Genomic DNA, 22,758 nt, shown 5'->3' with positions numbered 1-22,758 from the left:
AGGGAGACCAGATCTCCTGTTTTGGTGGGAGACTTCCTGCCCCCATTGGCTCTTCCTGTGGCTACTCAGCTGGGTGGCAAAGGAAAAATTATTGGTGGTGTATGTGTTGTGTGTGTGGGGTGATTGGTGTCATGATGATACAATTTAATCACTTCCTGCATGACTCAGAAGTGATGGCATCACATCAGGCTGACGCTCCAGGATTCACCCCCAATTCTACAGTTAAAACTATAGAGTTTGGGGCAAATGCTAGAGTGTTACTCCTACACAGTAACCACTTCTGAGTTCTGTCAGATGTAGCTGGCGAGGCCCTCCCCCAAGGTAAGTTTCCCATGGGTTGCCAACCTTGGGAACCTATTCAGAAATGGGTTTCTCAGAAGTATCATGAGAATTCCAACAGCCCCCAAAGCCTTTAATCAGAATTTTAATATGATTATTTTCCAAGATTTTCTTTTTACTGACTTAGAGGTAGAAGTTTTTCTAGAAATAGCCAGTGATGTGTTGATGCTTTTTGGTGGTCAAAAGGATCCTTTCTGGGGTTTTTTTTTCATCAGCAGAAAAGTTGGTTGAATCCAACCCTAAGCAAGCACAAATATCAAGCAAGCAATTTAGAGCCAATTTAGAATGCATTGATACGAAAAGGGTGGGTGGTGGTGGCAAGCATTCTTCAGCGACACTTTGTACCCACAGAGTTTTTTTCTAATTCAAGCATAGAGAAGTTGACTTAGTTCTTGATGAGAACAGTATTGTCTATATCAATACTTCTTTAAACAAAACCTGATACAATATTAAGAAAAAGACTATAATATAATATAAAATACATTTTCATTCTTTTTAAATAAGTGAAAAATTATCCAGGAGGTAGAATTATTTCTTAACAAAGCACTGCCTAGTAGTTTAACTTTTGAATCTGTGAATATCAAAAAACATGTGTTGAATTTGAACTTGCCTTATGTTTTCATAACAGCTCACTTCTGGTTTTAGCATGGCTGTTTGCTGAAATACTTTATAGATAATCACTCCAAAAGCCATCAAATTCACCTGGAAGATATTTAATTTTTTTCATGTTAGAAAGATGCAATTTGGAATAAAAGCAGAATTTTCACACAAATAAAAAATATATTACATTTAAAAAAATGTCAAAAGAAAAGTGTGACACTCTGACCTCACATAATTGCTTGCTTATATAACTGTAGTTATTTTAAATCAAATTTTAAACTGCTTTGCTCTTCTCAGGAAAAAGGTTTGAAATAAATAAAAATGATATTTTTTTTAAAAAAGAGGACTGTCATAATGTAGAACAAAGCCTAGTTCTGTATACTTTCAATTGTATAACTGATAGCACTATTCAAATGTTTATGAATTCAACTGATAAATCTGTTTAGACTTCTGGGCCAGAGTTTCACCCAAAATATGTGTACCAACTTTATGTTCATATCAGCCAAACCAAAATTACCCAGTTCCACTTGAAAATGTATGTGATTTTTTGCAAAATGACATTAGACTATCATGTGGAAACAAAATCCTCTGAAATCTTTTGGACTAAGAAGTACTAGAGAAAAAAACTTGAGATTTTCACAATAACTTTAAAAAGTAACAGTTGTCAAATTTTAGAGAGAGAGTACAATTTACATTTGTGTTTCTGAGAACAAGTCACAGTTGTTACACACTAGTAATAAAACCCATTATGGAAAAAAATACAATGGGCTCTAGAAAGGGAGGGCAGGCAGGTGGGCATTGCCTCCTCCTCCTCTGTGACTGATCCCAGCCGGGTGAAGACAAGAGGCAAACATTGCCACCTGCTCCACTTTTGATCCCAGATGGGTGAAGAGGGGGCGGGCAAAGCCACCTACTCTGCTACTGATCCCAACTGGGTGAAGGGGGCGGCGGCGGCGGGCATTGCTGCCTACTCCATGTCTGATCCCAGCCAGGTGAAGGGGGGCAGGCATTGCAACCTGCTCCATGCCAGATTGCAGCAGGGTGAAGTGGGGGCAGACATTGCCACCACTTCACACCTGATCCCAGTCAGCTGAAGGGGGGGGTGAGCATTGCTCTGTGCCTCATCCCAGCTGGGTGAAGGCAGGAGATGGGCATTACCGCCTGTTCCGCTCCTGATCCAGGCTGGGTGAAGAGGGGTTGGATATTTCCAGCCGCTCCATGCCTGATCCCAGCCTGGTGATCAGGCAGAGGGCAGGCATTGCTACCTGCTGCGCGCCTGATCCTGGCTGGGTGAAGTGGGGGCAGGCATTGCCACCTGCTACAGTCCTGATCCCAGCCAGGTGAAGGGGGGTGGGCATTGCTTCCTGCTCTACACCTGATTCCATTTGGGTGAAGGGAGCGGGCATTGCTGTCTGCTCCACGACTGATCCCAGGGGTGGGCATTGCCATCTGCTCCACTCCTGATCCTAGCTGGGTGAAGGCAGGGGGTGGGCATTGCAGCCTGCCCCGATCCCAATCTCAGCGGGGTGAAGGGCTGGCAGACATTGCCACCTGCTCCACTCCTGATCCCAGCTGAGTGAAGGCAGGGGGTGAGCATTGCCACCTGCCCTGATCCTGATCCCAGTGGTGTGAAGGGGAGGCAGGCATTGCCACCTGTTCTGCTCCTGATCCCAGATGGGCGTAGGCGGGGGGCAGGAATCACCACCTGCTCCGCACCTGATTCTAGCTTGGTGAAGGGGAGGTGGGCATTGCCACCTGCTTTGTGCCTAATCCCAGCTGGATGAAGGCAGCGGATGGGCATTGTCACTTGCTCCGTGTCTGAACTCAGGTTAGCCTTTTATATATAGGATACACTCATTAAAAATAACCAGTAACAGGGACATACAAAGTAACAACAATTGCATTTATATACTGCTCTAGACAAATTAATGCCCCATTCAAAGCAGTGAAGAAAGACAGCATATTATTATCCCCACAATACAGCTGAGGAGTTGGGACCCAAAGGAGTTGCTTATTCAAGACCACCTATTGAGCTAATGGCAGTAGTGGGATTTGAACAAGCAGAGTGCTGATTCGCAGCCCAACCACTTAACAACAACAGCATTCAATTTATATACCATCCTTCAAGGCAATTTAACACCCACTCAGAATGGTTTACAAATTATGTTATTATTATCCCCAAAACAAACACCCTGTAAGGTGGGTGGGGCTGAGAGAGCTCTGGGAAGCTACGACTGACCCATGGTCACCCAGCTGGCTTCAAGTGGAGGAGTGGGGAATCAAACCCAGTTCTCCAGATTAGAGTCCCATGCTCTTAACCCTACACCAAACTATGCTACAGCATCTTGAGAGATTGGCTCTTTTCAGACCTTCAGCTATGTACATAGAACTTAAATCACGGAGCTGGTGTTTCAAGGGTCATCTAGTCCAACCCCCTGCACAATGCAGTAAATTCACAGCTATCCCCTCCCCTCATTGACCTCCCCCAGTGACTCCTACTCTGTGCCCAGAGAATGGCAAAAAAAACCCAGGATCTCTGACCAATCTGGCCTGGAGGAAAATTCCTTCCAGATCCCAAAATGGTGATTGGCATTACCATCTGATGAAGAAAACCGTGGTTCTTGAAAGCTTATGCTACAATAAAGTTGGTTAGTCTTAAAGGTGCTACTGGACTCTTTACTATTTGACATTTCCATTGGCATATAAGAAAGGCCACAAGAGCTTAGCACTGGTTCTTGTCAGCAGAGGAAGATCAGGCCCAGTGATGCAATCCCAAATGCCACATGTTCACCAGAAAATCTAAAACCGTTTTTTTTTTTTAGTTTTTGTTAAACTAGAAAACATCCTGGGGTATCTATATTATTAGGCTGAGGTGACTACATATGGCTGTTATATCATTTATCAGTGTGCCACACTCCAGTAATCAAAATCCTTTCCCATTCATTCTTCTTTCTCTTGGACCATAAACGTACACAGAACAGATCATAGCAAAACTGTTGGGTTAATGATTTTATGATATTTGATTATGATAATATTTAGCAGAGTAGAGCTTTGCACAGCATATAAAGAATCACAGAGACATGCGTGTTCAGCTTCTAAAATAATGTTTACTACATAAAGGATAAAATAATAAAGGTTATATTGGTGATAAAATAAAGAAGAGCTAACTTAGCTTCTGCTCCTTACATGCTGGAGATAACGGTGCAACTGGTTAGAGAGCAATGGCGTCCTGGACAAAGGAAAGAATGTTAATTGCCCCCAATAAACTTGGTCAGCCAATAATCGATCCTAGATTAGTTCATTAGGCATGCAACTCCCCTTTGCCCTGGCGGGAACAGTTACTCAACACTTAACTGGCCTCGTGCTAATTAATTATGCCTAGCTAAGACACAAACAGATTAACCCCTTCATGACAGAAGTGAATGACACGTGCAAATCCCAACAAAAACCCAATAATAATCTAGATTACAAATTAAGACTGGAAATCCTTGAAGTGTGAGGTCTGTCATGTAGTAATGAGATCATTTCTGTATTATAAGGTTAGAGGCCTTCGAACCATATGATGCTAACCAGTGCTTTTTTTGTTGTAGAAAATAAAAGGTGCCAGTACTCGTATATAAGGCTGTGCCAATTTCAGCTGCTCTTAGGGATTCATTCTCTCATTCATTCATTCAAGAGCGTGGGACTCTAATCTGGAGAGCTGGGTTTGATTCCCCACTCCTCCACTTGAAGCCAGCTGGGTGACCTTGGGCTAGTCACAGTGCTCTGGAGCTCTCTCAGCCCCACCCACCTCACAGGGTGTTTTGTTGTGGGGATAATAACAACATACTTTGTAAGCCACTCTGAGTGGGCATTAAGTTGGGCAGTATATAAATCAAATATTATTATCCAATGTTATTATTCTCTAGCTGAGTAGGTTGGGCTGGTGCATGAGGGTCAAGGTGATACTTGAAATATCTTCTAGAAGGTTACCTGATGAAGCTTTTGCGAGAAATGCATAGGGATCTACAAAATTTTAATAAACCTATTCACCTTGTACCTAGTTCTTTTTTTCTTCTGCTTGACACAGCAGTAATCTTAGAAAGCCAGGTGGCTGTGGTGGTTCACGGTGAATTTGCTCAGCTTTGGCTAGTGCATCAGCTGCACCCATTCCTGATTTGGTCTAGCTACAGTGATGACTTAGTTACATCTAAGCCAGTTTGGTGTAGTGGTTAAGAGTGTGGGACTCTAATCTGGAGAACCAGGTTTGATTCCCCACTCCTCCACTTGAAGCCAGCTGGGTGACCATGGGTCAGTCATAGCTTCTAGGAGCTCTCTCAGCCCCATCCACCTCACAGGGCGTTTTGTTGTGGGGACAATAATGAGCACTGATGCAGTAAACTAAATTCTTCACACAATGTTCACAAAAATAATTTAGTGAATTTGAGAGTAATATACAAGAGTGAAATACAACATGTGAAATTCTAAAACATCATGATCACTATACTCTCAAATAATTTAGTGAACATTGTGTGAATATTGTGTGAATAATTTAGTTTACTGCATCAGTGCTCATTTGTGTTTTTTGGCAAGTTTAGGTGGGTGAGCAACCTTGATAGCCCCTTTTGGTTTGAGTGGGGATAATAATAACATACTTTGTAAACCGCTCTGAGTGGATGTTAAGTTGCCCTGAAGGGCAGTATATAAATTGAATGTTATTGTTGTTGTTATTGTTATTATCTCAGCTGAAGTATTGCCATGCACTCTACTTAGGGCTACCCTTGAAGACAGTTTAGAAGCTGCAGATAGTCAGAATGCAGCAGCTGGACTGCTGGTTGGGACCAGCTGCCAGGAACATGGTAGAGAGTGCCCTCAAGTCATAGCTGGCTTATGACAACCCCAGGTGGGGTTTTCATGTCAAGAGACTAACAGAGGTGATTTGTAATTGCCTACCTCTGCAACCCTGGTCCCCATTGGAGGTCTCCCATCCAACTACTAACCAAGGCCAACCCTGCTTAGCTTCTGAGATCTTACAAGGTCTGTATTCACTGCAAACTGTTTTTACTGGGGATGCAATAGCTTGTCCTGCACTGGTGCAGTAGGATATGAGGAAAACTGATCAGAACAGTTTTTGTTATAAAAAAGCAGAGGTGATTTGAAATTGCCTACCTCCAAGTAGCAACCCTAGTCTTCCTTGGGGTCTCCCATCCAAGTGGTTGACTGTGCTTTGTTTGCAAGCTCTGATAAACTCTGGCTAAGCTGGGCTATTCAGACTACTAAATTAATAAAACAACTGATCATATCAACTAAGAATTTCTAAAGACACATAGCAATCTTAAGATGTCTACTCAGAATCCTACTTTTGGAAAATGTTCTTAGGATTGCCCTGTAAAACCATTAAGAAATGGACCTGTATATTGGGCATAGATGCATTTCAATATGCAATTCCAGACAGGGCCAATGGAACTAAAGCAGTTGCACTTTGTTTAGACAGCCCCAAAAGGATACTTTTAGTGCACCTTGAGGGTGGTCATTAAAAAGTATAATATGCCATACTTGAAACACATAATTTTCTTCTAGGAAATCATCATACTTGAAAGTTCAAAATGACTCTGATGGTGGGTTGTACTCTAGATTGTGCTTTGGTGTTCATGTACACACACACGTACACACTTTGGTAACGAGTACCTGACTTCCTCTCAAGAAATTTCAATTCTGGGGATATAGGATATAGGAAGTAGGCTCAAGAATAGAAACTCTACAAAGCACTTTATTTATGTTGTTGATTGTGTTCTTTGGTAGAATCCATTTTCTGTTTCCTTTGTCTGCTACTTCTGTCTTTGTGTTTGCTTTCATGTTGCTTCTTTTGCTTTGGTCAAACTACATGCCTATCTAGGCAAACTACTTTAGTTTTTCTCCTTTTAAAACCTTCCTCGAGATCCACTTCTGTAACAATTCCAGAGGAGTAACCATGTCAATGCATTGCAGCAAAAACAGTCTGACACCTGAAAGCCTAACAGATTTATTGTGACATAAAATTTCATGACTGGAGTTCACTTTACATGTAAGAAGTAGATCGCAGAAACGTACACACAGAGAGAGTTATAGAGAAATATCTTTGTGGGACCAGCCTAACACGGCCAGGGGTTCACTGAGCAGGAAATACGGCCCTCCCGACCAGCAGCTTCCACTGATAAGGCTGGGGGCTGCTCTTTGCCTCCATAGAAGGAGGAAGAGACAGAGCATTTCCATGGTATCTGGGTCTCAGGCCAGGAGGGTGGAGAAAGGAGCCTTATGAGGCAACTCTGCCCAGCCAGCTGGCAGTTGCTCTGCGTGCTCGGCCTGAGCAGAACTCATCTCAAGCTCTCTCAGCCAAGCTCCTCTAAGGCTGTTTTCTGAAGGCCCTCATGGTTACCAGCAGCAATAGCTCAGCCTAAGGACTTCAGGCAGCAGGGGCAATTTTGTGGGAGGGCTTGGCAGTTTATTTAGTTGGGTATGGCCATTTTGAGAGTTGCATCCAGTGGCCTGCTTAGCCTCCTGGCAGTAGCGGCCATGTTGTGAAGGCATCTACAATAACCAAGCTGATGCTTCTTTGGAGAAAAACAGGCCACAACTTTATTAGTTACAGCAAAAGGGGAGCTGTGGCTGCGTAGGGCACAGATCCCAGATGATGACCCTTCATCCCTTCAGCCCACCTGCTGAAAGGGGAAACTGCGGGATGACGGTTGTGGGAGCCACACTGGGCGGTAGCCTATGCGTGGTTCCCTCATCAACTGGACGCAAGCCTGCTCTGTCAGCCCCTGGGCTGGGCTTACCACTGCCAAGCCTGGTTCAAGATCCCTTATGAGGATTCCCATCTATGGGGAGACAGTGCATGCAGGCCCTGTCCCCCCCCCCAAGTGATCGGTGCCCAATGCCCAAACCGCCAACCTAAAGTTGTGATGAACTAACTCCGCCAAAGATCTTACAAAGCTTCAACAATGCACCAAACATACGTATAATCATAAGAACACTTGTAAATAACAATGTAACAGCCAACTCTAATCTAACAGAATGTGTACTAACCTTATGAAAATGCTCGAATTCGCAACATAAAGCCCCATAACTTGAATCATGTGGAGGGTGGGTGGGGATTGCTGTTCTGGAGCAGACTGAAAGTACGAGGGCCAGCATAGCCTAAAATAGAGGGTGGGAGGACCTGAGTGAAAGCCTCCTCTCTCAGTTCAGGCAACGTCTCCACCCTCTCAGCTCCCAGCCAGCTGCTGATTTGCCGGCTGGGCAAATTCAAACTGTGCTGCTTGGCTTGAAGCTGGTGCATGCGGTTGAACTGGGCTGGCTGAAGACACCATTCCTGCTCAGTTCCCCTTGCCGTGCGGGCCCCCAAATGCCAGCCCAGGTAAGTTCGGGGCTGGGGGCTTTCCTTCATGCAAATATATATACACATATACCTTCCAACTAAAAATAGCACTTCATGCAGGGTTTGTTTCCTGCTGGAATGAGCTGGAACTCCATTCCAGCAGTTCTACAAAGAGATCACATGATCATGTGTTCTCCTCCCCTCCCTCTCAACCAGCCCTCACCCTGTGTGTTCATGATGTTGTGTCTTCTGTTGCATATCCTCCCTTCAAAATCTCCCCAGTAGTTATGTTAAATCCCCTGTAATTCTCCTCTTTTTAAATTTTGATACCTCTTTATTGACTTAACAATTAAAAAGGAGGTATTGTTTTTAATCAGTCCCCGCAGGCCAGATTAGGGGAGGAGGGTTAAAATTTAAAGAGCCCTTTCTATGTATGATCTGAATTGACTGGAGCTTTGTGGCACAAAGTAGCACATGTGCAATAAAGGGGTTAACAATGTAGCTGGACCTGTGCAGTATGGGAGTTGTAGGCAATAAGGATTTTGGGAGCTGTAGTAAAACACTGCACAACTTCCTGTAATGGCCAGTCCCAAGGAGGGGAGATAGTTCTTTCAGTGCAGTATGATTTTTTCCCTACTAAATGCAGCAAATAGCCCCGAATGAGGAGCTGCTTTTAAAAATGTATTTTCAGTTTGCTTAAAAATGCACAGATCAGTTGTGCCCTTCCTCCCCCGCCCCCGCTTTCCTATATTCACTTTCTTGAATTCTGGTACACTAGCAAATAGGCTTTCCTGCTGGGTGGAGTTCTTGTGTTCTTTATGTTTTGCCGAAATAATTGCAGTTTGGGACACTTTTTCTTATACCTTCCTTTACTCTTCACCTGTGTTGATAGATTTGTAATGATTCATTTCTCATACGTGCACCAAGTGAAATTGTAAGTGCACACTTGAAAATTCATTGGAGTTTTATTTCTTGTTTAAATTTAGGCTTCATTGAGGGACATTGAATTTTATTTTGTGGATAGTTCCAGATGCATTACATTTGCCTTTAAAAAAAACAATCTGTGCATGGTGTTTATTTCATTTCCATGGTCAGTCATTTTGCATATTCCAAGTCTTGTTTTTGCACCATGTTTTTGCACCATGAAAATGTTAACATAAATGTTTTTAAGGCAAGAGATATGGTTTGCCATTGCCTGCCTCTGCGAAACAACTCTGGAGGGATCACCTACTTAGCTTTCGAGATCTAAGATCAGGCTAGCCTGGGTTGTCCTGGTCTGGGCTCAGGTGGTATACTGCCCCAGTTACCTCTTATGGTCTCTAATTTAGATTGGGGTTGTGCAGGGAGAGAAAATAGTTCTAGTCCTTCGAGCCCAGGTTGCTTTTGCTAATCGAAGCTGTGTTCCCTGTGCTGTGGTAGCATTTTAAAAGAAAAAAGATGCTTCGTTTTCCTTTTAAAATGCTTAAAACAATACAAGAAGCCCAGTTACAAGAAGTGTGAATATACCTTTCATCCACACATTTCTCTAATCATTTTTAAAGTCCCTAACACCTTCTAGCAGTTGCCACTTCATGTGGCAGTGAATTCCATATATTACAGATGCACTTTTTAATATCCAGAGGAGTTAGCCGTGTTAATCTGTAGCTGCAAAATAGTAAAAAGTCCAGTAGCACCTTTAAGACTAACCAATTTTATTGAGGCATAAGCTTTTGAGAACCACATACATAAGCGGGTGTCATCAAAATATTGATGGCACTCAATACCAATGCCTCAGACAATCTAATTCAAAAGTCTTTTAATCAAATGGATTCTGATTTTGGAAAAGGCATGCTCAAAACTTGCAAGCTGCTGCTCACAAAGAAGATTTCTGGCCCTCAACACTGCACCAGTTAGAGGAAAAATTGATGCCAGGTGAGGAGCAGTGAGGTGAGTGGGCCCGAATCACAGGAGAGCTCCCTGGGGAGTGCTCCCTGGGGTGACATCATCACGTGGTCCTAGGAGTGTGCCTGTGCTTTGCGCACGCACATATGATCCCAGTAAGTTCCACCACCTCTTTTCCCAGAAAAAAGCCTTGCCACAGTGGACTCCAGTCTACAAAAAGTTATGCTACAATACATTGGTTTAATTTGCCACAAAGTACCTTGCATCTTTAACAACAGAAGTGCAAAATGACAGATGTTCAGAGGCAGCAAGGTCTTCATACCTATACTACATATGGGTACATTAGGGTATTTTTTAAAAATGTGCCTTGCTACAGTCTTTACACTTTTGTAGAGAATTCTAGGACATTTGATAAACTGTCTGAATAACAACTGCACAATTTCCAAATAGGTACTGAATTTAAAACCTGTAACTAACTACTCTTTAGGTAGCAGGCTTAAATAAGAGTTGCCTTTTTTAGAGAGGTGGGTTTCCCCTGTGATGTCTGAAATTGCTTCTGAGCTATTCAATTCCCCCTCCTGCTCTCTCCCATCCCCCTCCCTTCTCCAGCTTTCCTGATGCTTCTTATCTACTACTGTAAATGGCTTGGCCAGCTGACCAGCAGGCTGGGGGATGGAAGAATATATCTTCTTCCTAACTTCATAGCTGATGTCTTACCTGCTCCAACATCAACTGAGGTGTCTGGTACATACTGGAAAATTTAGTTCCAAATAAACCTAGCATTAGGATGTCATTGTGGGTACTATTTAGTACATTTTTATCCCAGGTTCCTTCCAAGAAATTCAGAGTGGTGTATATGCAGCAGTGTACTGGGAGGAAAAAACAGTCCTGGGAAATGGCTCAGCCCCCAGCCCCCCCCCCCTTTGCCCTGCCTCTCAAAAGAGGGAGGGAGGAAGAAAGAGCTGCCTAGCCAGACATGTGTTAGCTTCACTGTGCAAAGCTTCACTGAGTGCCTCCTTGTCTGGAATGCAAGGGGTAGCCTTCTTCCATGCCTTGTGCACAGTAGAATGCCTCCTGCCTTGAACAAGGTGACGGTTATTGGCTTACAATTGTGGTAGCTGCCTCCTGCCCTGCATGGGGCTAGGGTCACTCCTCACTGTGGGCTATGGTGGCCCTGGCAAGGGGGCTGCTGCCTATGCCATTAACTCCCCCCCCCGGCACTTTTTCCAGTGGCCTTAATCCACCCACGTACTTGCTCCTTTCCCTACTTTTTATACTCACAAAGCTTCTGTGTCATAAGCAAAACTGAAGTTGAAAGTATATGACTGTCCCAAGGTCACCCAGCAAGTTTCATGACAGAGTGGGGACTTAAACTTGGGTTTCTCATATCCCAGACTAATACTCTGACCACTTTAACCATACTGACCCTAGATTTCCAAGTATACACTAAATACCTTCTTTGAGTATGGAACAGGAAGGCACCCAGTGAAGAAGTAGGAGCCTCTTCCTTCTTCCTGGCAGGTAAACCAACAAGCCATATGGCTGTCCTTCCCCACCCACCAACAAACAGGAAAGAAACTGAACTGAAGATGTGATGTATTTATTGTATATGTTACAACAGAACATCTATTTCCATCCTTTGATATTTGTGTTTTGGTTTGGTTTCATGGGGTGGAGTCCCTGATCATTATCTTTGTTTGTTAGAATTATAGACAGCATGAACTCCCTGAAACCAATTGCTCTCATCCCTGTATCTTTTTGCTAACAATTGGATGTTTGTTTGTTTTTTTTGAAAAATTTTTATTGGGTTAGAACATTTTTATTTTTACATTACCGTCAATTTTCCCCTAATTTTTCGTTTCTAACCCCCTCCCTTTCCCCCCCTTTTGTTGACTTCCAACAGCTTTCCCACCCTCTGTCCCTTTTCCCTTACTTCTATTAAATTCCTCTGTCTAAAACAGATATACATTCTCCATTATATTAAGCAGTACATCTTTAACTCCTTTACTTATTATACACCCAAACTATACGTCTTTAGATAAACAATTTATCCCATTTTCCAGTTTTGAATATTTCTATATAAACCTATATATCATAAACCATAAAAATTTCCCACATTTAAATCAAACAATTTGATTTGTTCTCTATATATTACTCATTTCAACTTTTTATGGTAATTCTATATAACTCCTCGCATAATCAATCAATTTAACTCTTCTGTACATTCAGTTTGGTGCATATAAATCTTATCAAAGAAAGAAAATATTGTTATTTACTCAATCCTCATGTTTAAACCTTATCATTAATTATTCTCTATCAATGTTCTATCAGTTAACCTATACATATCTATATATATCTCAATCAATTAATCTAACTGCTTATAAATTCACATTTCTCTTCCTCCCCCGGTAAAGTCACCCCTCTCTTTTATACTTTTATTATACTTCAGTAGTTCTCAAACTGCCACAGTTTTCCTCCCACCTCCCATTTCTTCTCCAGATATTGTTTCAGCTTCTCCCAGTCTGTGTTAAACTGCCCTGAGTCCAGATCTCTCAGTTTTCTTGTCATCTTGTCCATTTCAGCCATGTACAGCAATTTGTAGATCCAATCTTCAATAGTTGGCACTTCTTGTACTTTCCATTTCTGCGCATACAAAAGTCTAGCTGCTGCAGTCATATAAAAAATCAACGTCCTATGATGGGCTGGAATTCCCTCCATTCCCAAGTTTAGCAGCAGGAGTTCTGGGTTCTTATTTATTTGAAACTGTAAAATTTCACTCATTTCTCTTATTATTTCCCCCCAGAACTGCCTAGCTACCTCACACGACCACCACATATGATAGAGGGAGCCCTCATGTTTCTTACATTTCCAGCATTTATTAGAAGTATTCAAGTTCCCTAGCGCAATCTTCTTTGGTGTCATGTACCAACGATAGATCATTTTGAAAATGTTCTCTTTAATATTAATGCATGTCGTTGTCTTCATTGTAGTTTTCCACAAGTATTCCCATGCCTCCATTGTTATTTCTTTATTGAAATTTATAGCCCATTTCACCATCTGTGTTTTAACTATCTCATCCTCAGTATACCATTTCAACAGTACTTGGTATACCTTAGATATTCTTTTCTTGTCTTCATTAAGAAGGGTCTGCTCTAGTTCCGAGTTCTCTGTTCGTATGCCCCCTTTTGCAAAGTCCGAGTTGTATAAGTCTCTAATCTGTCTATACTGGAACCAATCATAGTTAGGTGATAGTTCCTCTTGCGTCTTTATTCTAAGTTTAGATACTTCAATCTTAGTTATTTCTTTGTACGTTAAACATTGTTGTTCATTATCCACAGCTCTCGGATCTATCACCTCATATGGAACCACCCACAAGGGGGTTCCTTCTTGTAGGTAAGTTCTGTACTTCTTCCAGATTGTATATAGACTTCTCCTTACAAAATGATGCAGGAACATCGAGTTGACCTTTACTTTGTCATGCCATAAGTATACGTGCCATCCAAAAATTTTTTTATATCCCTCTAGGGCTAATAGTTTCTTATTCTTTAATGTCATCCACTCTTTTAGCCAAACTAGGCAGATTGCATCATGGTAAAGTCTCAGATTGGGCAGTTGCATTCCGCCTCTCTCCTTTGCATCTTGTAGAACTTTTACTTTCACTCGAGGCTTCTTGCCTGCCCAAACAAAATCTGATATTTTCCTCTGCCATTTTTCAAATTGTTTAGAGTCTCTGATGATTGGTATTGTCTGTAACAAAAACATTACTCTTGGTAACACATTCATCTTAACTGCTGCAATCCTGCCCAACCATGACAAATTCAGTCTATTCCATTTGATCAAGTCTCTCTCTATCTGAGTCCATAATTTTTCATAATTATTCTTGAACAAATCTATATTTTTTGCAGTCAGCTCAACTCCCAAATATTTCACCTTACTAGTTACTTCACAGTCCGTTGTTTCCATTAACAATTGTTGTTTCTGCTTAGTCATGTTTTTACATAGTATCTTTGACTTCTTTTTATTAATGAAGAAACCTGCCAAGTCACCAAACTCCTTGATCTTATCTATCACTTTTGGCATGTTCTCCAATGGATCTTCTACAATTAACATTATGTCATCTGCAAATGCTCTAACCTTGTATGAATAGTCCTTTATTTTTATTCCTCGTATTTCCTCGTCTTGTCGTATTTGTATCATCAGAATCTCCAATACTAATATGAACAACAATGGAGATAACGGGCAACCTTGTCTTGTTCCTTTACTAATCGTCAATTTCTTGGTCAGTTCATCATTCACTACAATTGCTGCAGTCTGGTCCCTATATATTTCTTTAATTGCTCTGATGAATCTTTCTCCCAATTGTAGCTTTTCCATAGTGGCAAACAAAAAATCCCAGTTTAAATTGTCAAACGCTTTTTCAGCGTCTACAAAGAAGAAACCAACCTCTTTATCGCAACGCTTGTCATAGTATTCAATAGCATTGATCACTGTCCTTAAATTGTCTCTTATTTGTCTGTCCGGCAAAAAACCTGCTTGTTCTTCCTCTATAACTTCCGAGAGCCACCCCTTCAGTCTCTCCGCCAATATCTTTGCAAAAATTTTATAATCATTGTTAAGTAATGATATAGGCCTGTAATTTTTCACGCTAGTCAGATCTTGGCCCTCTTTTGGGATCAATGATATATTCGCTTCGCTCCAAGTGTCTGGAATTCTTTGATCCCTAAAAACTCCGTTCATCACCTCTTTTAGGAATGGTGCCAGTTCGTTGGCCATTGTCTTATAAAATTTAGCCGTAAGTCCATCTGGCCCTGGCGCCTTTCCTAGATTTGCGGATTGTATTGCCATATTTATTTCCTCGTCAGTTACTTCACTGTTCAACTTATTTCTCCAAGCTTCCGAAATCTCTGGAAGTTTGGTTTTCTCCAAATATGATGCTATTGATTCTTTGTTTACTTCTTTTTTATTATACAGCTTAGCGTAAAATTTATAAAAGGCTCTGCTAATGGTAGTCTGCTCCAAATACGTTTTGTTTTCTTCACAAATTTTATTTATTATTTTCTTTTCCCTTTTCTTCTTTAATTGCCATGCCAAATATTTCCCAGGTTTATTAGCACCCTCAAAAACTTTTTGATTCAGTCTTTTAAGGTTCCACTCCAATTCTTTATTACTCATTGCTGTTAACTGTTCTTGAAGAATTTTGATTTCCTGATGTATTTTCTTTTTCCCTGGTCTCTTTTTTAACTGTACTTCTTTGGCGTTTATTTTCTCCTCAATCTCTTGTCTTTTCTCCTCTTTCTTTTTCCTTGCTCTACCATTTAAGTCCATTAGTATGCCCCTTACAACCGCCTTATACGCGTCCCAAACTTTACTGGTTGGTACTTCTTTATTCACGTTGTATTGTATAAAAAACTTAGTCTCTCTTCTCAATGTTTCCATATTCTCACTTTCCTGTAACAAGTCCTCATTTATTCTCCAGGCTTTCCTTTTTCTCCTTTTTCCAAATTTCCACATAATTGGGTTGTGATCTGAGCCTACCATCGGCATTATTTCTACCTCCTTAGTCCATAACGCTAAGTCCTTTGAGGCCCAGATCATATCAATTCTTGATAATGTAAGATGCCTTGCAGAATAAAAAGTAAACTGTCTGGTTTTAGGATATTCTCTCCTCCATACGTCTTCGAGAGTCTCTTGTTGAATCAACTCAAAAAAAAGCTTTGGCAATAGTCCTCTTTTCTTTTGTGCTTTTGTAGTCTTTTTGTCTAGTTCCAAATCTGTCACTCCATTGAAATCTCCAGCAAGAATTATCTGGTCATATACAAGATCGTCTAGATGCTTCCTTAAGTCCTCAAAGAAGCTTTCCTTTGCACCGTTAGGTGCATAAAGTCCGACTACCAACACTCTCTTTAAGTTCCAATTACATTCCACTGCTACAAATCTAGCTTCCACATCTCTCATAACAAATTTTGGCTGCAGCTCCTCTTTTATATACAACACCACTCCTCTTTTTTTCTTGTTGGAAGCCGCTACAAATTCTTTGCCCAATTTTCCAGATTTTAAATATTTTACATCCTGTTTTCTAATATGGGTCTCCTGCAAACAAACAATATCACATTTTTGTTTTAGTAGCCAATGAAAAATATTTTTTCTCTTATTCGGTGAGTTTAGTCCATTTACATTCCAAGATAATACTTTACACTCCATATTCATGATTTTGTTGGTAAGTCTTTTTCATTGTCCTTAATAAATCTCTCCATCTCCCGCTCAGATCTGATACGCTTTTTTGCCCCTCCAAACTCAAAGGACACTCCTTCCGGTAACTCCCATCTGTACCTAATGTTCATGTCCTTCAAAGTCTGAATTAGCACTCTATATTTTTTCCTGTCCAGTAACACTGATCTGGGCAATTCCTTCATTATGATAATCGTCTTGCCATCAATCTCCAATGGATCTTGAAATTGTTTTGTCACAATCCTCTCTTTCATATTTCTAGTTGTAAACTGCACGATCACATCCCTTGGTAGTTTCCTCTGGGTTGCAATTCTCGAGTTCACACGATACGCCACATCTAGGATAGCCACAATTTCCTCCTCCTCCTTCCCCAGGTATTCAGCCAACACCTCAGTCATCTGTTCTTGCGCTGACTTCCCTTCAACTTCTGGCAGACCACGAAAACGAAGCTGCTTCTCCATGTGTTTAGTTTCTGCAACTGACATCCTCCCCTTTACCAATCTCATCTCTGTTTGTTGCGTTTCTATTAAATTCTCCATCGCGTCTTCTACTGTTTTGACTCTCTGTTTCGTTCCTTGTAATTCACTGCTAATCGTTTCCACGCCTTTTTTCACTTCTGACAGCTCCGACTTTACTGTCTGTGTAACTTCTTTGACCTCTTTAATAAGCTCCAATTTCGTGTCCTTAAGTTCTTTCATCATGTCTATAAGTTTTTTGTCCAAATTTTCTATTGCCGATTGCCACTCTTTTTTCGACATCGTGGGGCTTGCTTTAGCTCGCTCCCACGAATCTGCTCTCTTCCTCAGCTCCGTGGCGTATAATTAAACGTTTTCCTTTTTTTCAAATGTCCCAATCTTTGCCAAAGTTAATTTTTTATATCCAAAATGTCGGGCGTCTTTTCTCTATGGTTTCTCTATGTTATTATAATCCAAGATGGCCTACTTCCTCTTCCGCTGAAGCCACGACCCTTCCACTTTCAAAAATGGCGATTCCCCACTTCCTGTCCCTTGGCAAGGGCCGCTTCCCTCCAGCCACTCTATTGTTGTTACGCACTTCCTGTCTCCCGTCTTCCCACAGCAGGTCTCGCGATGGTGTCTTTTTCCCACAGCTCCAAAACCACAGGTATTCAAAACAATAGTCCGATTTTTGTAATAACTTCTTTAAACTTAGTCTCTTTTAAAATACAACTCCTGCCGAGTCTTCACCTCCTTTTCACTAGTCTGTTGCAGTTTAAAAATCTACTTTCTTTCCTCTCTGTTTTTGTCAATCTGTCCCGTTTCAAGAGATAGCGATCTTTACCTTCTCTTCAACTTTCTCGGGTTGTAATCGCTGTTTCGATCTTAAATTCTCCTCTCGACTTCCCTCCCCGATCGAAGCTTGGGTATGTAGGTCTTATGCCAGCCGAATTGGCCCCAAAATTGCCGCAGAGATTATAGCCGACCCGTCGCAAGGTGGGACCTCAAGGATCGGGGGGGAGACTCCTTGTGTAGAGCCCCCCCTCGTCCGAGATCTAGCTCACCCTAGGGTCTTGAGCATTCTTTGCCTGCTCCCCGCCTGAGAGCAGTCGGCCGCGGGTTATTTTCACCCCTACGGCCGATTAAAACGGCAATCCGGTCAGCTCCGCAAATGGAGCTGCGTTAGACCTCCATGAATCCCAAACCGGAAGTCCGCTAACAATTGGATGTTGTTTGGAAAATACCTGCCTCTGCTATACTATTCCCAAGTTTCAAGTAAAAATGGAACATCACATTGTGTCTGAAGGAGTCCTGTTTCTTCTTTAGATTCTTCAGCAGTGTCTTAAGAAGATTCCAGATTGTACCTTTTATTCAGCTACAATCAGGCCCTTTAAATTTAGGGTAGGACTGGAAATGATTGGAACAGAAATTAAAACTATACCTAACAGTCACAAAGGCAGAAAATATGATTATCAAAATTGCAGTCCTGCTTTACTGCACAGGAAGAAAAGCCCTTGAGATTCATAATAACATGCAAGATGTGTTTGCAGATCCTGATAATAAAACATTTAACAGTTGTTTTAAATCCTGTGTTTGAAAGATACCAGTTTTGGCTATAACAATATAATGAGGCTGCTAGAGTAGATTATTTCATCACCAAGTTCAGAAAAAAGCCCAGTGTTTGGCCCATATCAGATCCTTATGCTAAGGGACAAGATTGTGTTCAGCATAACTGATTGCAAGCTTAAGAAGAAAGACTTTCAGTAAAACTTGCGCTTACCTTGGAACAGGCTGTAGATATTTGCAGAATGAAAGCTTTTACTAGTACCTGGGCTAGAAGTATATCTACAGAAGCAATAATGCATGCTATTAGATGTAAGCTGAAGGAAAACAATGCAAAGCTAGAAAAAGCCATGTAAATGCTGCTTATGGGTTCTGTGATCAACCAACAGTTTTCTAGGGAGAGTGAGCATTCCAATGCCTGGTACAGCACAGTTGTAGTAGCAGGCCTACTAGTCTCTTTTAAATTGGACAATGGAACAGAAGCAAATACCATCTCAGCTGCCACAGCCAAAACCTGAAGGGTCAGATGCGCCATATTTAGACACAGGTTACACATGTTGGTTTTTGAGGTGCCCATCAAATCAAAAGGGGCCATTCTGGTAAGTTGCACAGGAGGCCCTAAAGACACTGAATTTAAAATAATGATCCTCCATTACTTCAAAGAAATAGATATATCGCTCTAGATTTACTTTGGCAAGTCCATACAGTACCTCACATTAACATCCCAAGGGAATTTTAACAGACTTCCTTTGAGCATCTGATCAGCAAGTGAAGTATTTCAACAAAAGAATCACGAATGCTTTGGTGACATTGCAGGCATCCACATCATTACAGATAACATGATTGTGGCAGTGATCAAGGAAGAACACAATGCCATCTTGAAATGTGTTCTCAATAGAGCAGAACAAAGGAGTGTAAAGTTTAATAAGAACAAGATCCAGTTCTTAGCAGTAAATGTCAACTACATGGGCCCTGTTTTTACCAAAGATGGTGGCAGTCCCGATGAAGACAATGTGCATGCTATCAATTACATGCCCCAACCCAAGGACAAGATGCACTTGAAGGCAGTCTCATCAGCGACCCCATTCTGAACTCTGAAGGCATCTTCTAGATTGACAATAAAAGCCCTAATTAACTGAAGAATCTGTATATACTCAGAACAAAATCTCATCAATCATCCCTTACAGAGTCACCAATTCCACTCAGTATTTTGTTCCACAAACTTAGAGTGTGAAACCTCTCCTGATTAAACAAGATAAAAAAGAGTCCAGTAGCACCTTTAAGACTAACCAACTTTATTGTAGCATAAGCTTTCGAGAATCACAGTTCTCTTCATTAGATGCAGATGATTAAACAAGGGCACCTAGATTCCCATAATATCCCTCGAATCTTCCTGTGTGAACATGTCAGCAGTTAATTTTAAAATGTCCAGTAGAAGGCTTCTCTCATTTAGATGATATAACTAGTGGACATGATGACACCTGTATTTATATGAAAGGAGTTGGAAAGGAATTGCAGACATGTTCTAGAAAAAGCAGTGGGCAATGAAGCAATAACAAGCCAGGCCCTTCATCGGACGATGTCTGGAATGATGAATTTCTCTTATATAAAAAAAATCAGCTAGTGGACTGATTAATAGAATTGTATATACTTAAGGGTTATAATACAGGTGACTGTGTATCTGGAAGAGTGTTGTTATCTGATTTGCATATGAACAGGCATTGACAAGTGGCTATATATTCTATTGGTTTGTTTAAAAAGTAGATCTGAGAGTAAAAAGTTCAAGCAGTTAGTTTGTTATAGTGGTAGTTTTTTTTCTTTCTTTTTTCACTAGAGTTCTTCTTGGAGTGTGCTTTTGTTTTATCCTGTGGTTGTGTGGGGCTTCTCCTGCTGTTCACAGTTGTTTCAGCTTGTTTTGCTTTTAGATTGTTATTCTGTGTGTGTGTGTGTGCTCAGCTGCTACTAGTTCTTGGCGGGGAGGGGGGATTGTTGTTGGCTACTTTACAAGTTGGTGTTGTCTGTTGGAATAGTTTTGGTCTGTTAACTGTTGTTTTTCATTGGTTGTGGGGTGAGTATTCGTAGTGATGTAGGAATTGTGTACTTTGGGTTTCTGAGAGTGAAATTTCAAAAAGTGTTATTTTAAGGTTGGCTAGTTGTAGGTCTCTTTGTACTTTTGCCCTCTAAACTAAATTGTTAGCAGTTAGAGACCAAAGGCTTATTTCCCCCTGTTTAATAGGCTTGTGTAGGAAGGAATTAGTAAGAGTTTTATGACATGTGTATTTGGTTCTGTTGGGCTTTCCCAGGGATGAACTTGCATTCAAGAGTGTGCCTCAGATGTGGTATCCTTGCCCTGTGCATAAGAGCCCCTGGGACAGAAATTTTAAAAGTCTCATAGAGAACAATGGAGAGTGGCTGGCCAGCCTGCCTGGGGGTGCTGGGCTTTTGTGGGGGGAGTTCAGTTCGGTTCTGCTGGGCTGTCTGAGGTGTAGCTTGTAAGTGGGAGTGTGGCTAGGGCCCCCACATGATTAATGTGTTTCTGCTATGGGAGTCTGGTTTTCCCCACATTGGAAACAAACGGGTGGCTGGGGTCACCCCAGCGGCCAATCTCCCTGAAACTTGGTGGGTCTGTATAGGACAGTTAGGAGTAGGTACCTTGAAAATCTGGTGGATTTTGCTTGCAAAATGCCACTCTCAGCCACCTAGAAAGCCACCCTAGTTTTTGCCTTAGGGAATAATGGAGATTGGAGGTGGATAGAGACACATTCATTTGAGGGGGGCATAACTATAGATGGGCACGAACAGCAATACGAACAAAAAAAGCCATGACCAGCCCAATCTGCTGTTCGTGAGCAAGCTGTTCGTGAGGCCCTGTTCTCCACAAACATGTGTTCATTCCAAGCCATTCGTGGCGTTCATCAGCCATTCGTAAAGTCAGACAGTATGGCACCTTCAATCAACTTCCTTGGCAATGTAGGCAGGGACTGTCTGAACTCTGTCTGAACTCCATCTGTTGCCCTGGAAACCTCAATCTAAGCCCAATTTACCTTGATAGGCAGGTCTCTATTCCAAGCATGGAGCTTCCATTTTGTTACATGGGGGCAAAGAGCAGGGGGGGAGGCTTCTGTTGCCATGGAATCTCATCCCTCCAAACTGTGTTAGGCAGTTCTGACCGCCAACCACAGACCTCCTGTATTTCTCTATGGGACCTCTGGTTATAAAAGGCACTGCGCTCCCAGCTCTGGCTTTCAGTTTCAGCAGACAGTGGAGTGGGAGAGAGCTGTTGCTGGCATTTGAGAGAGAGAGGGAGAGTACATTTTACCCAGGTATTGTGAATGGTTTTATTGATGGTTTATTTTCTTCTGTGGTACCTTTTATTGGTGTTTTCGTAAATTGCTGGTCATTGACCGTGGAAAATAAACTACTACTGATGTTTGTGAAACACTATTAGTGGATGGCAATGAACAACGAACATCGTATTTGTTTTTTTCCTCTTCATACCCATCTTTAGCTATAACATGGCCCCCTGGAGTCCACTATCCCTGAAACTTGGAGGGTATTGAGAGGACAGTTAGGAATAGGTCCCCAGAAAGTTTGGTAATATTGGGAAAGAAAATATCCTTCACCCAGGCCCCTGGATAGCTGAGAGCATTGTTTCCCATTGGAAACAATGGCCAAATCTTTCCTAATAATACTGAAATGGTTTAAATGCCCAAAGCTGAAGAGGCTTGCCACTTCGGGATATGAGTTTTCCTGATTTTTTCCCCACTTTGGTAAACCCAAATATGTGTCAAGGTGCACATCCCTATAGACCAAACCCATATTCTAAGCTTATGAGAATTTGAACTTGGATTCTTTTCAAATATACTGGTGGTCCCCAGGCCTGCCATGAGATTGGAATTTACACTTGTTTGTTAAGCCTTTCCACATTGCTTGATCCAAAGATACTTGCCAAGGCCTTTCTCTCCCCAGCTTGCTTATAGTCTTTGCTAACATTTGATTCTACAGCTTTATGTGTAACAACAAAAAGTAAAATACATTGTAAAGGAAGAGCTATTGAGCACTATGTCATACAAAGAAATCTACTGATGTGCTAATGCTATTTTGCCTGTTTACAGATGGAGAGAACAGCATATATGAATCACTGTAATTCTAATTTCCTTTAGAAAGAATATAAAAAATCACATGATATCCTAGTGTGTTAGGATCTATGACTGAGTGTAAGACATCAGACAACTCCATATTGAGCGCACATTTGTGGAATACAAGTTATTCCATATCCTTTCTTAAGAAGGAGAAGGATTTCTCCTTCTTATGAATACTGATGTTTAGAGTGAAATTGCATCCAGTGTCAGTAAG

At 41.5% G+C, this 22,758-nt stretch overlaps 1 protein-coding gene across 1 annotated transcript in view; it reads right to left on the bottom strand.

The window, feature by feature from the left end:
• ADGRL4 (adhesion G protein-coupled receptor L4) overlaps positions 1–22,758 on the bottom strand; it is a 167,494-nt gene that overhangs the window by 5,137 nt on the left and 139,599 nt on the right. The window contains exon 14 of the mRNA XM_054981978.1: positions 950–1,041. Coding sequence (XP_054837953.1) covers positions 950–1,041 — 92 coding nt within the window. The remainder of the gene's footprint in view (positions 1–949; positions 1,042–22,758) is intronic.

Source organism: Eublepharis macularius, chromosome 5 (genome assembly GCF_028583425.1).
Source record: "Eublepharis macularius isolate TG4126 chromosome 5, MPM_Emac_v1.0, whole genome shotgun sequence".
Taxonomy (NCBI): Eukaryota; Metazoa; Chordata; class Lepidosauria; order Squamata; family Eublepharidae; genus Eublepharis; species Eublepharis macularius.
This window is presented reverse-complemented; position numbering and strand designations above follow the sequence as displayed.